Consider the following 12,854-nt stretch of genomic DNA (forward strand, 5'->3'; position numbering starts at 1 on the left):
ACATGTGATCATTTGTTGTGTGCAGTTTCTTTCGATATGGTCAAACATTACCTTCTTTTTGATAAACTGCATTCTGTTGGATTACATGCGTCAGTATGTTGTTTTCCAAGGTTTTTAGTCTGATTATGTAATTGTTGAAAAAGGTGTTCCTTAAGGTTCTATTCTGGGACCACTACTGTTTGTTTTTATTAACTGTTTACCTCAAACATGCCTGTACTGTTCTGTACATCTATACACTGTTATTTACACAGCTAATTCTGATTTGTTTCAGATTCAGAATTCTTTACAATCAGATTTGAACTTAAACTTAAAAAACTTAAAAAATGGTTTTATAACAATATGCTTGTATTAAAGAAGAAGTCTTGTTGTATGATGGTTAGTACACCACACTGTTGCTTTTTCCTTTTGACATGGATATTACTTTTGACAATGGTTTACCTCTAGTCCCACCTCCATTGTTTTGATGCTGGAGCAGGGATGTAAGTTAGACAAGAATATCTCCGATCTACATATATCCGTCTATGTTCGCGTGAATCATTCATGATCCAGCTTCACTTACAGCAGAAGTGAGTATAAGGGTTTTTTTTATGAATCTTTGTGATTGCCTTTCCTAATAATGTGCTAGTTAGCAAGTTTAGCGGCTAAACGCGACTAAACACGGCTAAAGTAAACAGGCTTGTCACTCCACACAGAGAAGAGAGGGGCGGGGCGAGCAAAGTTCATTTGCATTTAAAGCAGCCTCGACCAGAATAGGATGATTTTTGCAGAGCTGATTTTGGCAAGGTAAAAAGAGTGTTGTTTTACACTACCATTGAGAATTTTTAACCAAAGTATATTATAGACCTTTCATTAAGACCTTAAAGAATCATATCAACTTGTGAAAAATAGGCATCCGATGACCCCTTTAACAATATGTTCAGTTTCTTGCACAGTCCGATCGTTTTCGCTTCATAAGACCTCAATAGCTCTGATTATGTAATTGTTGTAAAAGGTGTTCAAGGTTCTATCCTGGGACCACTACTATTTCTATTATTATTAACAATTTACCTCAAATATGGCTGAAAATTTTGTGCATCTTTATGCTGATGACAGTCTTATTTACACCATTAATTCTGACTCGTTTCAAATTCAGAATTCTTTACAATCTGATTTTAACTTGATTCCAAGATGGTTTTATAACAATATGCTTATACTAAGTAATAAGTCTTGTTGTATGATGGTTAGTAAACTACGATGTTGTTTTTTTTCCCCTTTTGATTTGGTTTTTGGATTGACGCTGAACTTACTTTTATGCCCCATACTAATTATATTATTAATAGAACATATGGTTGTTTGTATTTACTTTATCATTCAATTAATAATTAATAATATGTTCAGTGTCTTGCACAGACCGATCGTTTTTGCTTCATAAGACCTCAGTATAGCTCTGATTATGTAATTGTTGAAAAAGGTGTTCCTCAGGGTTCTATCCTGGGACCACTACTTTTTTCTATTTTTATTAATGATTTACCTCAGAAATGCCTAAATTGTTCTGTACATCTTCATGCAGATGAAACTGTTATTTACACCACTAATTCTGAATTTTTTCAAATTCAGAATTCTTTATAATCTGATTTTAACTTGATTCAATAATGGTTTTATAACAATATGCTTATATAAGAAGATATAAGAAATCTTGTTGTATGGTGGTTAGCACACAATGTTGTAGCTTTTTTAATTACTTTTGACGATGGTTTACTTCTTGATGTTGATTCTTTTAAATAACTTGGTCTTTAGACTGACCTTGAGCTTACTTTTAAGCCCCAAATTGTTAATAGAACATATGGTTGTTTGTGTTTGCTTTACCGTTCAATTAATAATTAACCTCAATATATTTTCAGCAGCCACGGGTATTAATTTTGTGTTGCCTGTATGTGCTGTTTTGACTGTCAACGTGATAGTAGCTGTTGACTTGCATTTTCAAAAAATCACCAAGAACCACAGTTTCAGCTAAAAATCTTTCTTACTTTTTTTTACTGAATAAGAAAAAAAGGTAACTACATTTTAAATGGCCTGAGTAAATTAACAGCAAATTTTCATTTTTGGGTGAACTATCCATTTAACATAGAGCCTGGGGTCAGAGAGATGCGTTAGTGTCATCTAGTGTTATATATATTAATATTAGCAAGTCAAAGCCTAATGTGATCAGACAGCAGCTGTCAGACTGGAACATGACACTGCTCTCCGGCTATATTGTGCTCAATGAGGAAACACTGCAACCTCACAAATATGTCTTGGGAAATAAACAAACAAGAGCAGAAGGGAAAGTCGAACTTTATGTCTCAGATTTCAGATCCATCAAGTTTGACAGCAGACATTACAGCAGGCCAGAGACTCTAGATGGGTTCGTGGTCCAACTGCACAGATGGCTATTTTGGCGAAGGTTAGATTAGTTTTGCGCTGGGAGATGTGTTCACAAAGCAGTTGATATGTTTCTCTGTCAGCCTACTATTATTTTTGAAATGAGTGTCATAACTAATCAGTCAACCACTGACGTGAAAACAAAAGTGAATAGCTTGTGTTTTCTTTTTGTGGCTTTTGCTGCTTTATTGATGGACAGAGAAGAGTGAAAGGAGATGATTGGCCTGTAATGTGTTTGATCCCATTCGTCCTCTCAGCTTAGACTCGAACCCACATTAAAGGAATAGTTAGTTTGGGAGCAGTTTTCGCTGGGGTAAGCAATATTATGGATAGAGGACTCATATTTTAGCCAGAAGCAACAGTCTGCTAGTGTTATTTGAGTATGATTGATATGCTGTTACAGTTTTTGTTCATACTATTTTTAATGAGATGTTTGTTGTTGTTGTTTTTTGCTTTAATTTTAGGTAAAGTTTTATTTATTTTGTTTTGTTTTTGTCATTTTTGATTAGTTTTTAATATGTCTATAGTACTAATTATTTGTATTTATTAGTTTTAGTTTGTTTTGTTTAAAGATATTTTAATACTTCAGCTTTAACTTGATAAAATATCTTCCCTAGAATAGCTTAAATAATATATTTATTGAAATAAAATAATTTAACTAATATATTCAAGTAGCGGATGTTTAATATTTCTTTTTGTATATATATATACTTGATTTTTAGACTGAAATATTCAATTTCTCTGTTGTTTTACTCTGCACTTTAAATAAGAAGCCCAGCATCTAAACGTTCAGTTTATGATAAAATGTGACCTTTAGGAATGATCTGTCTCTGTGTACAGTATTCACAACCCTGACAACACAAACCTGTATGACTTTTATTGCTTAAAAAAAGAAAAACTATAAGTTATTTACCTTGAGAAGACAGTTTCAAATCAATTCTGATAATACGCTGACTTCTAAGGCAAACGGATTCTGTTTCTTTCTCTCAATCCCCCCAACATATTGCAGCTTGTTCCCGCCATGGAATAAAAAAAAAAGAAAAAAAGCTTATTGCTTTTTATCCCACAACTCTGACTTTTTTTCTTTTGGTTTTTCTGTCTGACTTTTTGTGAGATGTAAACTCATAATTGCAAGATGCAAACTCAAAATCTCAAAATTGTGAGACATAAAACAATAGTCAGAATTGTGAGATATAAACTTGCAATTGTGAGGGAAAAAAGTCAGAATTGTGAGATACAAAGTTAAATAACTTGTATTTTTTTGAACAAACAAACAAATAAGTAAATAAATAAATGTGAGATGTAAACTCAGAAATTGTAACAGGAGTGTTTTTACGACAGGTCATATTGGCGTAAACAATGCCACTGAACCGTATGAAACTTACGTATTTTGCTGATTACTGCCGCTGAAAATGATCAGTTATTGTCATGTCTTGGGCTGTACTAAATGGTCAGACCGGGAAACACATTTAGAGTAATACAGACTGTCATAAGTTATAACAAATCAAGGAGAAGAGTGCAAAAAACTGTCTAAGGAACAAAAAGTATTTGTGGTTGCCCAAAATGAACCAGAGTTTTTGTGTTTGTTCTTGTTATTTCCGGTCAGGTAGGTGAAATATTAGTCTAACATCTTAAAGGAGAAGTCCACTTCCAGAACAACAATTCACATCTTCGCACTTCAGGATTTGTCTTCATATAATGGACTTCATTGGTGCCCTGATTTTGAACTTCCGAAATGTAATTTAAATGCAGCTTCAAAGGGCTCTAAAAAATCCTAGCTGAGGAAGAAAGGTCTTATCTAGTGAAACGATCATGTAGCACAGGTTCTGGGATGCGCGTTCATGTACTATTGAATCATGTCGAAAGGTTACACGGAACGTAGGCGGATCTACAGACCCAGTGTTTACAAAGCGAACGTGCAAAGTGCAAGTAAGTTAAACGCTGTTTACAAACAAAAAGGTACAACGATGTTGGATGATTCTTAAATTGTAGGAGAAAATAAGATGGAGTTTTTCGCCATACCGTTTTAGCCGGAGTACACAGACGATGAACTTAGACATGATTTGTAGTACACTGTAAAAAACTATTTGTTGAGTCAACTTAAAATAATTTGTAACCTGGCTGCCTTAAAATTTTAAGTTCAACTTTTATTCAACTTAAAATGTTAAATTATACTAAGTGACAACTTAGATATTTGAGTTGAATCAACCTAAAATTTTAAGGCAGCTGGGTTACTTACCCATCTGTTAAGTTCAGCAAACACAAATATCTAAGTTGTTACTTAGTACAACTTAATATTTCAAGTTGAATAAACTTATTTTAGTTGACTGAACTTAAAATTTTAAGGCAGCAGGGTAACAAATTATTTTAAGCTGACTCAACAAATTGTGTTTTTTTTATTTTTTACAGTGCAATGATGGGAAGTTCGGATCATTTTACCGACTCGGACGTTTGAGTCTCATTCAGCAAAATGAACAAATCTTTTTCGAGTCATTTGTTCATTTTGTTCATTTTAGCAAAATAAAAACTAGATAAGACCCTTCTTCTTTGGCTGGAATCGTTTAGAGCCCTTTGAAGCCGCATTTAAACTACATTTTGGAAGTTCAAAATTGGGGCACCAATCAAGTCCATTATATGGAGAAAAATCGTAAAATGTTTTCCTCAAAAACCATAATTTCTTTACGACTGAAGACAGAAAGACATGAACATCTTGGATGACAAGGGGATGAGTAAATTATTTGTAAATTGTTGTTCTGGAAGTGGACTTCTCTTTTAATAAATATTGCTTGTATGTATTGTTACCACCTATTAACTTTAGTTTGTCAAAATATTGCGCCCTTTCCTGCTTACTAAATCCTTCCCTATATGATTTAGCAGCTTCCACACATTTTTTTTCTGCATAAATTAGCAGAACAACGTATTCAGTAGTGTATTAACCGTGCAATCCGTGCTGTTGTTTACTTCCAAGTATCGCTGTTGTTTACTTCCGCCATAAATGCAAACCCTCTATTGCGAGAATTAAACTTGGATTTATGAGATCATATCTCTCAGTTCTGAATATCTCACAGAAGTAAGAATCGTGAGGTTAAAAGTTGAAATTACCTTTACCAAATACCTTCCATACTAGACGTCTTTTCTGGGAATATGTGAGTTTGTTGATAGAGTACGAAATTCCGCTGTATGATAAATTTACGTCAGTGAATTCTACTCATTTAACTGTAGGGGCCTCCAAAGTCACAGAAATACACAAAGCTATATTTAGTTGCTTTATATATTATATTATATTATTCATACTGTTGGCAGCAATTATTTTCTTTTTTATTTTTGTTGTTGTTTTCAGTGCTAATTATCTGTAGCTGAATTGTATCCACTTCTTGTCAGAGCTGCAGGACATCCAGTGTTGGAGGACAACAGAAATACTAAATGAGCGTGTTTGAGTGAAACAGCATCTTATGCAAATTGAAAGATTTCAGGTCTGCTGTTTGCATCAGCATGCATCTCATTGTTGTGTGTTTTCCTCAATGTCACGTCTACATTAACTTCCACATTCTGCTTATATGCCTTATTCCTCATGGACACAAACGTGGACGTCTGTGTTACATAAGCTCATCACACTTGATAGCTCAGACATTATCTTCTTAGTCTCCAGGCTACAATCTCTGTATGCGCCCACTGTACAGTACAGTCAAATGTGGGATGGAGTCAGTGAATTACTGCATTGAGCAAATGGAGCCAAATCCTTCTTTATCCTCTTGTCTGAAAGACATAAAGTTTGCCTAGTGGATGCTTAATTTCTCCTGTGAGGAGTTTTACCCTCCTACATCTTCACCAGCTTTTCATTTCCTTTCACCAGCATTTCATTATCACAGCTTGGGTAGTGGTTGATTGCTAATGCTTAATTTATTATGTTAATTACGGATGATATTTAATGGTTTGTTCTGCTTTTGATACAATATTTCTAATAGATAAATATCGTTAGATCAGTATTACAGCACAACATCTTGAGCACTGGTAAATTAGTGAAAGTATATTTCAGAGCTTGTGTAAACGCCTGGTATTGTCAGTCGAAAAGCTGTCAGATATGTCAAATCCCATCTGCTGAATTCTGAGCTGTCTTTTTATATACTCTTTTCCATTCTTCAAGAAACTGTATATCAAGCTCAAGTGTGGCAGTGTGTACTCAGTACTGGCAGTTCTTCAGTATAATGTCGCAAACTGAGAAGATATCGAGGTACAATAGGCACCATCATGCTATAGATGCATGTCAGATCCAAATTCTAGTGCAGTGTAAAAGTTACTGTTGGAACAAATGATATGCAGTCACCCCAAAATGTATTTGGATACTTAAAAACCCATGGTATGAATTTCAGTGCATTAGATTAAAAAAATTCAAATAGTGATGCTAACATTTTCTCAACTTTATACTTTTGAAATATTTTTAATGGACTGATCCAAAGGTGATTTTACTAAATGTGTGAAATCAGTTCCCTTTAAGTTCACGCAGGTGTCCTTTGCAGAAACCCCACAGGAGTTAGACAAAAGCATGTGCAGGGCAGAATGAGTCATCAATATATTTGGTCAAATCTCATTGTCTGGACTGTTCCAGGAAAGACTTGTTTTTAATGCAGTGACAGTACATTTTATAAATACAGTACATTTTTAAGAGTTGCTTAAGAGATCAAATACTTTTGGGCACAACTGCATTAAACTAATATATTAAATTGCAATATAGTTATATATTATAGCATACTAAATATATTTAAAAATAAATTATATTACAAACATGCATTTATTAAATTTATAAAAGAGTTGCTTAAGAGTTCAAATATTTTTGGGTGCAGCTGTGTATAACTATGGACTAGCAATTGATTAAATTGCAATTTAGATATGCAATTTCATATGTAAAATATTTAATATAATATAATATATATATATATATATATATATATATAAAATAATATTTACATAATATTTAATATTATATTGAATATATTAAATAATATCAACTCTATTCTTTTCTGTTTGATGCTAATTTTATTTATTTTAGTTTTATGTATATTATAATATATAAAATATTTAATATAATATTAATATTTACATAATATTTAATATAATATTAAATATATTAAATAATATCAACTCTATTTTTTCTGTTTGATTCAAATTTTATTTATTTTATTTTTATGCATATTATAATATATAAAATATTTAATATAATATACTTAATATTATATTAAATATATAAAATAATATAAATGATATTATATATATATATATATATATATATATATATATATATAGTAGTAAATTATATATATTAAATAATATTATTAAATAATTTAGAATGACTTTAATGGTAACACTTTACAATACGGTTCGTTAATTAACATTAGTTAACTACATTAGTGTAGTAAGAATGAACAATACTTCTATAGCGTTTATTAATCTTAGTTAATTTCAGCATTTACTAATGCATTGTTAGAATCACAAGTTGTGTTTGTTAACAGTAGTTAATGCACTGTGATCTAGCATGATCAGTGAACGACTGTATTTTTATTAACTAACATTAACAAATAATTTAATAAATGTATTGTTCATTGTTCGTTTGTGTTAGTTAATACATTAACCAGTGTTAACAAGTGACACCTTATTGTAAAGTGTTGCCATTTTTATATAGGTTTTTCTACTTTTAGCATAAAAAGCTATTTAAAAATAAATATTTCCGTTTTAAACTATCCCTTACAAAGGCCCATATGAAATGAACACTGACAGCGAGAGCGCGCCTGAGCTGTGACGCGCATCCTCGACTGCATCAGGCGGCATCAGCTGAAGTTGCCGAACGCTGAAGCGCAACAGTCACAATCTGCCCCCATAACACACGGACAGAAAACTGGAAACAAACACTATTCTTACAATGGAGAAGAAACTCGACAGCATCTCAGCCCGAGTGGACACGTCAAGTTCATCGAGTGGTAGGACCAAAGGTGCATGATTATTATCTCTTGCGGCGCGCACCTTCACGTTTCCTCATGCATGTCTCTCGCATGTAAGTTTGACAAGCCGACGGTCATGTTTGTACTTTTGCCGTTCTTTGAATAAGAGGGGTTTTATTTCAGCTGCACAAAGACTTATAGTTGGAAAATTTAGGCTACCTGTTACTTTGGCCGGTAGATTGTAATTATTTTCATGGCATCTGCATCTGCATAGATGAAAATCTGTATCAATCATGTTTAAGATTAGTCGGACTTCCACATGTGTGTAATAGTTTGTAGAGTGCCTAGATGCACTGACACACGCTGTTGTGTTTTTAAACATCACGGTTTGTTCACTGTCGACTTTTTTAGATTGTGTTTCAGTGGCTTTTTATAAAATGCACGACTAGAAGGAGCCAAGCAGGTGGGATGAAACTCACTGCCTGCGGACACAATCCTTGACCATTATACATGTATAAAAAACTCGCTCGTCCTCTACCAAACTACCAGCTCTCAATATTTATAGCACCTTCCAGGCTTTGCCACAAAATTTATTTAAAACATAGCATTAAATGCTTTATATCAAGTCAGTTTGTGCTACTAACAGTAGTTCTGAAAAGCGACTATGTGCGACACTGGACCACAAAACCAGTCATAAAGGTCAATTTTATTGAAACTGAGATTTATACATTATCTTCCATTAATGTATGGTATGTTTGGACAATATTTAGCCGAGATACAACTATTTGAAAATTGAAAAAAAAATTGAAATACTGAGAAAATCTTTAAAGTTGTCCAAATGAAGCTCTTAGCAATGCATACTTACTAAAAAAAACTGATGTATTTACGGTAGGAAATTTACAAAATATCTTCATGGAACATGATCTTTACTTAATATCCTAATGATTTTTGGCATAAAAGAAAAATTGATCATTTTGACCCATGCAATGTATTTTTGGCTATTTTTGGCTACAAATATACCAGTGCTACTGGTTTTGTGGTCCAGGGTCACATATATAATTTACAGTGCTGGGAAGATTACTTACAAACTAGTCTGTTACTGATTCCAAATCACATGACAAAAATTGTAGTCAATACATTACACATTTTCGGTAATACACTCTACTTTTATATACGACTACTTTTTGATCACTTTTAGATTATTTTCAACCTAAATGATTTATCACATTGATTTAAATACAAAAATCGTGTGCTATATTGATATTAAAAAAAAAAAAAAACTATTTGTTGTTATAAACAACATGAAGTGCATTAAACATTACATTACGTCCAGGTTTCTTAAACTAGCTTGTTGTGAATTTAATGAAAAGCTAATAATTAAATCATAAAAAAATGTCAAATTAAAATAAATCATTTAAAAATAACAACGATCAAAGTAAAAACTTTTTGTGTGAATATTAACAAAACTGGAAGACTTTCTGAATGTAAATTACCAGTAGGCTATTTATGAGAGGGAAATTTAAAACGTGAAAAAGAGAAGTGAGGGAGTTGGGATTGTGTAAATGATATGTGATCTTGTAATCAATAAAAAGTAACTGTAGTTTCATAATGAGTATTTCAAAATGCAATAAAATTAAATGAATCTGATTACGTAATTGCATGTAATAAGTTACTACCCAGCACTGATCCTTACAAAAAATATTACAGCTAAGTGCAAAATCATTTGTGACCCTGGACCACAAAAAGAGTCATAAAGGTCTTTTTTTTTGGTGAAATTGAGATTTATACATTTATACAGTCTAAATAAAACCTGAATAAATAAGCTTTAAACTGATGTGTGGTTTGTTAGGATAGGACAATATTTGTCCGAGATACAACTGTTTGAATATCTGTGATCTGAGGGTGCAAAAAAAAATCTAAATATTGAGAAAATCATCTTTAAACTTCTCCAAATTAAGCTCTTAGCAATGCATATTACTAATCAAAAATTAATTTTTGATATATTTACGGTAGGAAATTTACAAAATATCTTTATGGATCATGGTCTTTACATAATATCCAACGATTTTTGGCATAAAAGAAAAATTGATAATTTTGACCCATGCAGTGTATTTTTGGCTATTGCTACAAATATACCCATCCTACGTAAGGTTTTGTGGTCCAGCGTCTCATTTATCTGGCAGTAAATAATGTTAAAGGTTAATTAAATTATATAAAATTACAATATCATTATAGTTGACTCCTGTTGTGGCATTTCGTAATGTGACTTTATTGTGCACACACAGCAGTTATTACAATAAGAAGCAATAAAATGCGCTGTATGATGTTGCTGGTGATCATGTTAATGCTGTGTGTACCTCAAGTGCATTGAAGACTGTGGTAAATAGTTAATTTCCTATTATCTTGAGCAGTATAAAGGGTAATATGCTCTCACAGATCACTGATTTCTCTGCATTATATGCATGTGATGTTTTCTCTGCAAATTGTACTAATGGTTTATTGTGCATTAGTTTATTTTATGTCCTGCTAAGAGTCTGTGTTCTGTAGTAAATGATAAAGAACCTAAAGCTTGTTTAAATTGAAAGGAATACATTTTTATTCAGCACACAACACAATTGCTTCCATTTACTCATCTACTTCATAACAATTTGTTATAGAGGGTGTTAGTCTCAACACAGACAATGTGAGTAATTAGCATTTTCTTTGCAAGGGCGATGATGTAGACGTCTTTAAACCTTGAATCTGCAATGACATTAATGCGTTGGCTCTTCTAAATGGATCTTAACATTCACACTTCCAAATCCCACATTCAGACAGGTTTATAGCCATTAGAGAAGTGTTGTGCTTTCTTTGAGTGCTTTCAAGGGTAATGCCATTTCAACTTGTCTTCAACAGGGTTGAAATTCTTACAGCTGGTACTGATTCATCTTGTGAGACGAGACACAATTAATACAGGCATTAGGCAAAGGTTAATGAGGATGAGGGATATAAAAAATGAACGTGACACATTTTCTGATGACATCAAATGATCTTATCTATATAATTCCGAATGTTGTAGCATTTAGATAAAATGACTATAAACAAAATTTCACATGTTTCTTGCTACATCATTAGATATTGCCGTTTGAAGAGTGAATTAGTTGATTAGAGTAAATAAAGACACCTGTAGTGATTGTGGGAATGAGCTTTAAAGGAGAAGTCCACTTCCAAAACAAAGATTCACATATAATGTACTCACCCCCTTGACATCCAAGATGTTCATGTCTTTCTTTCTTCAGTCGTAAAGAAATTGTTTTTTAAGGAAAACATTTCATCATTTTTCTCCATATAATGGACTGATATGGTGCCCCGATTTTGAACTTTCAAAATGCAGTTTAAATGTGGCTTCAATTGATCCCAAATGCATTTGTAAACAGTCCCAGCCAAGAAAGAAGGGTCTTATCTAGCGTAACGATTGGCTATTTTAATAAAAATAATACAATTTATATACTTTTTAATGTCAAACGCTCGTCTTGTCTTACTCTGCCTCGACTGTTTTTGTTCCGGTTTATGAAAGTTAGGGTATGTTGAAAAACTCCCATCTCATGTTCTCCCTCAACTTCTGTTTTAACTTTTTTGTTAAGGGTGTTTGATCTTTTTTGCATGTTCATTTTGCAAAGAGTGGGTCGATACTTCTGCAGCGATGTAGGATGATTTTTGAAGTTGAGGGAGAAATACAGTCTGTCTTGAGGCAGAATACACAGAGTTCATTGAGAGCAAGGCAAGACCAGCATTTGCGATTAAAAAGTATTTAAATTGTATTCTTTTAATGAAAATAACCGATTGTTTCTCTAGATAAGACTCTTCTTCCTCGGCTGGGATCGTTTACAACCACATTTGGGATTGTTTAAAGCGACATTTAAACTGCCTTTTGGAAATCCGAGCACCATATCAGTCCATTATATGGAAAAAAATTGCAGAAATGTTTTCCCCAAAAAGCATATTTTCTTTACGACTGAAGAAAGAAAGACATGAACATCTTGGATGACAAGGGGGTGAATACATTATATGTGAATGTTTGTTTTGGAAGTGGACTTCTCCTTTAAAACTGAACATTGTTCAAAATTGAAAATTCTCAAAATGACTCACTTTTATGTTTTTCTGTGGAACACAAAAGGAATTTTTGAAGAATCTTCAAACTGCTCTTTTCCATATGGCAACAGTTCATAGAGACACCATCTGTCAAAAAAAATCATAAATGAACCATAAAGGTGGTTCATACAACTGCACTTTATGTTTTAGTCTTCTGAAGCCACATGATATTGTCATGTGAGGAACAGACTGAAACATAAGCTATTTTTACACCATATTTTTGACATCTCATTATCCTACATTTTTGAATGCCCTCAATGATTTCAAACCTGGCATAATGCGATGTCGCAAGTTTTTTAGATTATAAATGTGAATAAAGTGAAGATTATCAGTGGATTACTAGTGGAAAAGAACTGCATAAAGATTATTCAAAAGTTCTTTTTTTGGGAC

General features: G+C 32.7%; 1 protein-coding gene across 3 annotated transcripts in view; it reads left to right on the top strand.

The window, feature by feature from the left end:
- The first annotated feature begins 8,213 nt into the window (after positions 1–8,213).
- Positions 8,214–12,854, top strand: part of kcnip4a (potassium voltage-gated channel interacting protein 4a) — a 240,063-nt gene continuing 235,422 nt past the window's right edge. The window contains exon 1 of one of the 3 annotated variants that reach the window (XM_051115603.1): positions 8,214–8,384. In XM_051115603.1, the coding sequence (XP_050971560.1) occupies positions 8,315–8,384 (70 nt within the window). In that variant the 5' untranslated portion in view covers positions 8,214–8,314. Of the gene's footprint in view, positions 8,447–12,854 lie in introns of all 3 variants that reach the window. The other 2 variants (XM_051115605.1, XM_051115607.1) reach the window with 2 other exon arrangements.

This window comes from Labeo rohita, chromosome 7, assembly GCF_022985175.1.
Source record: "Labeo rohita strain BAU-BD-2019 chromosome 7, IGBB_LRoh.1.0, whole genome shotgun sequence".
Classification (NCBI taxonomy): Eukaryota; Metazoa; Chordata; class Actinopteri; order Cypriniformes; family Cyprinidae; genus Labeo; species Labeo rohita.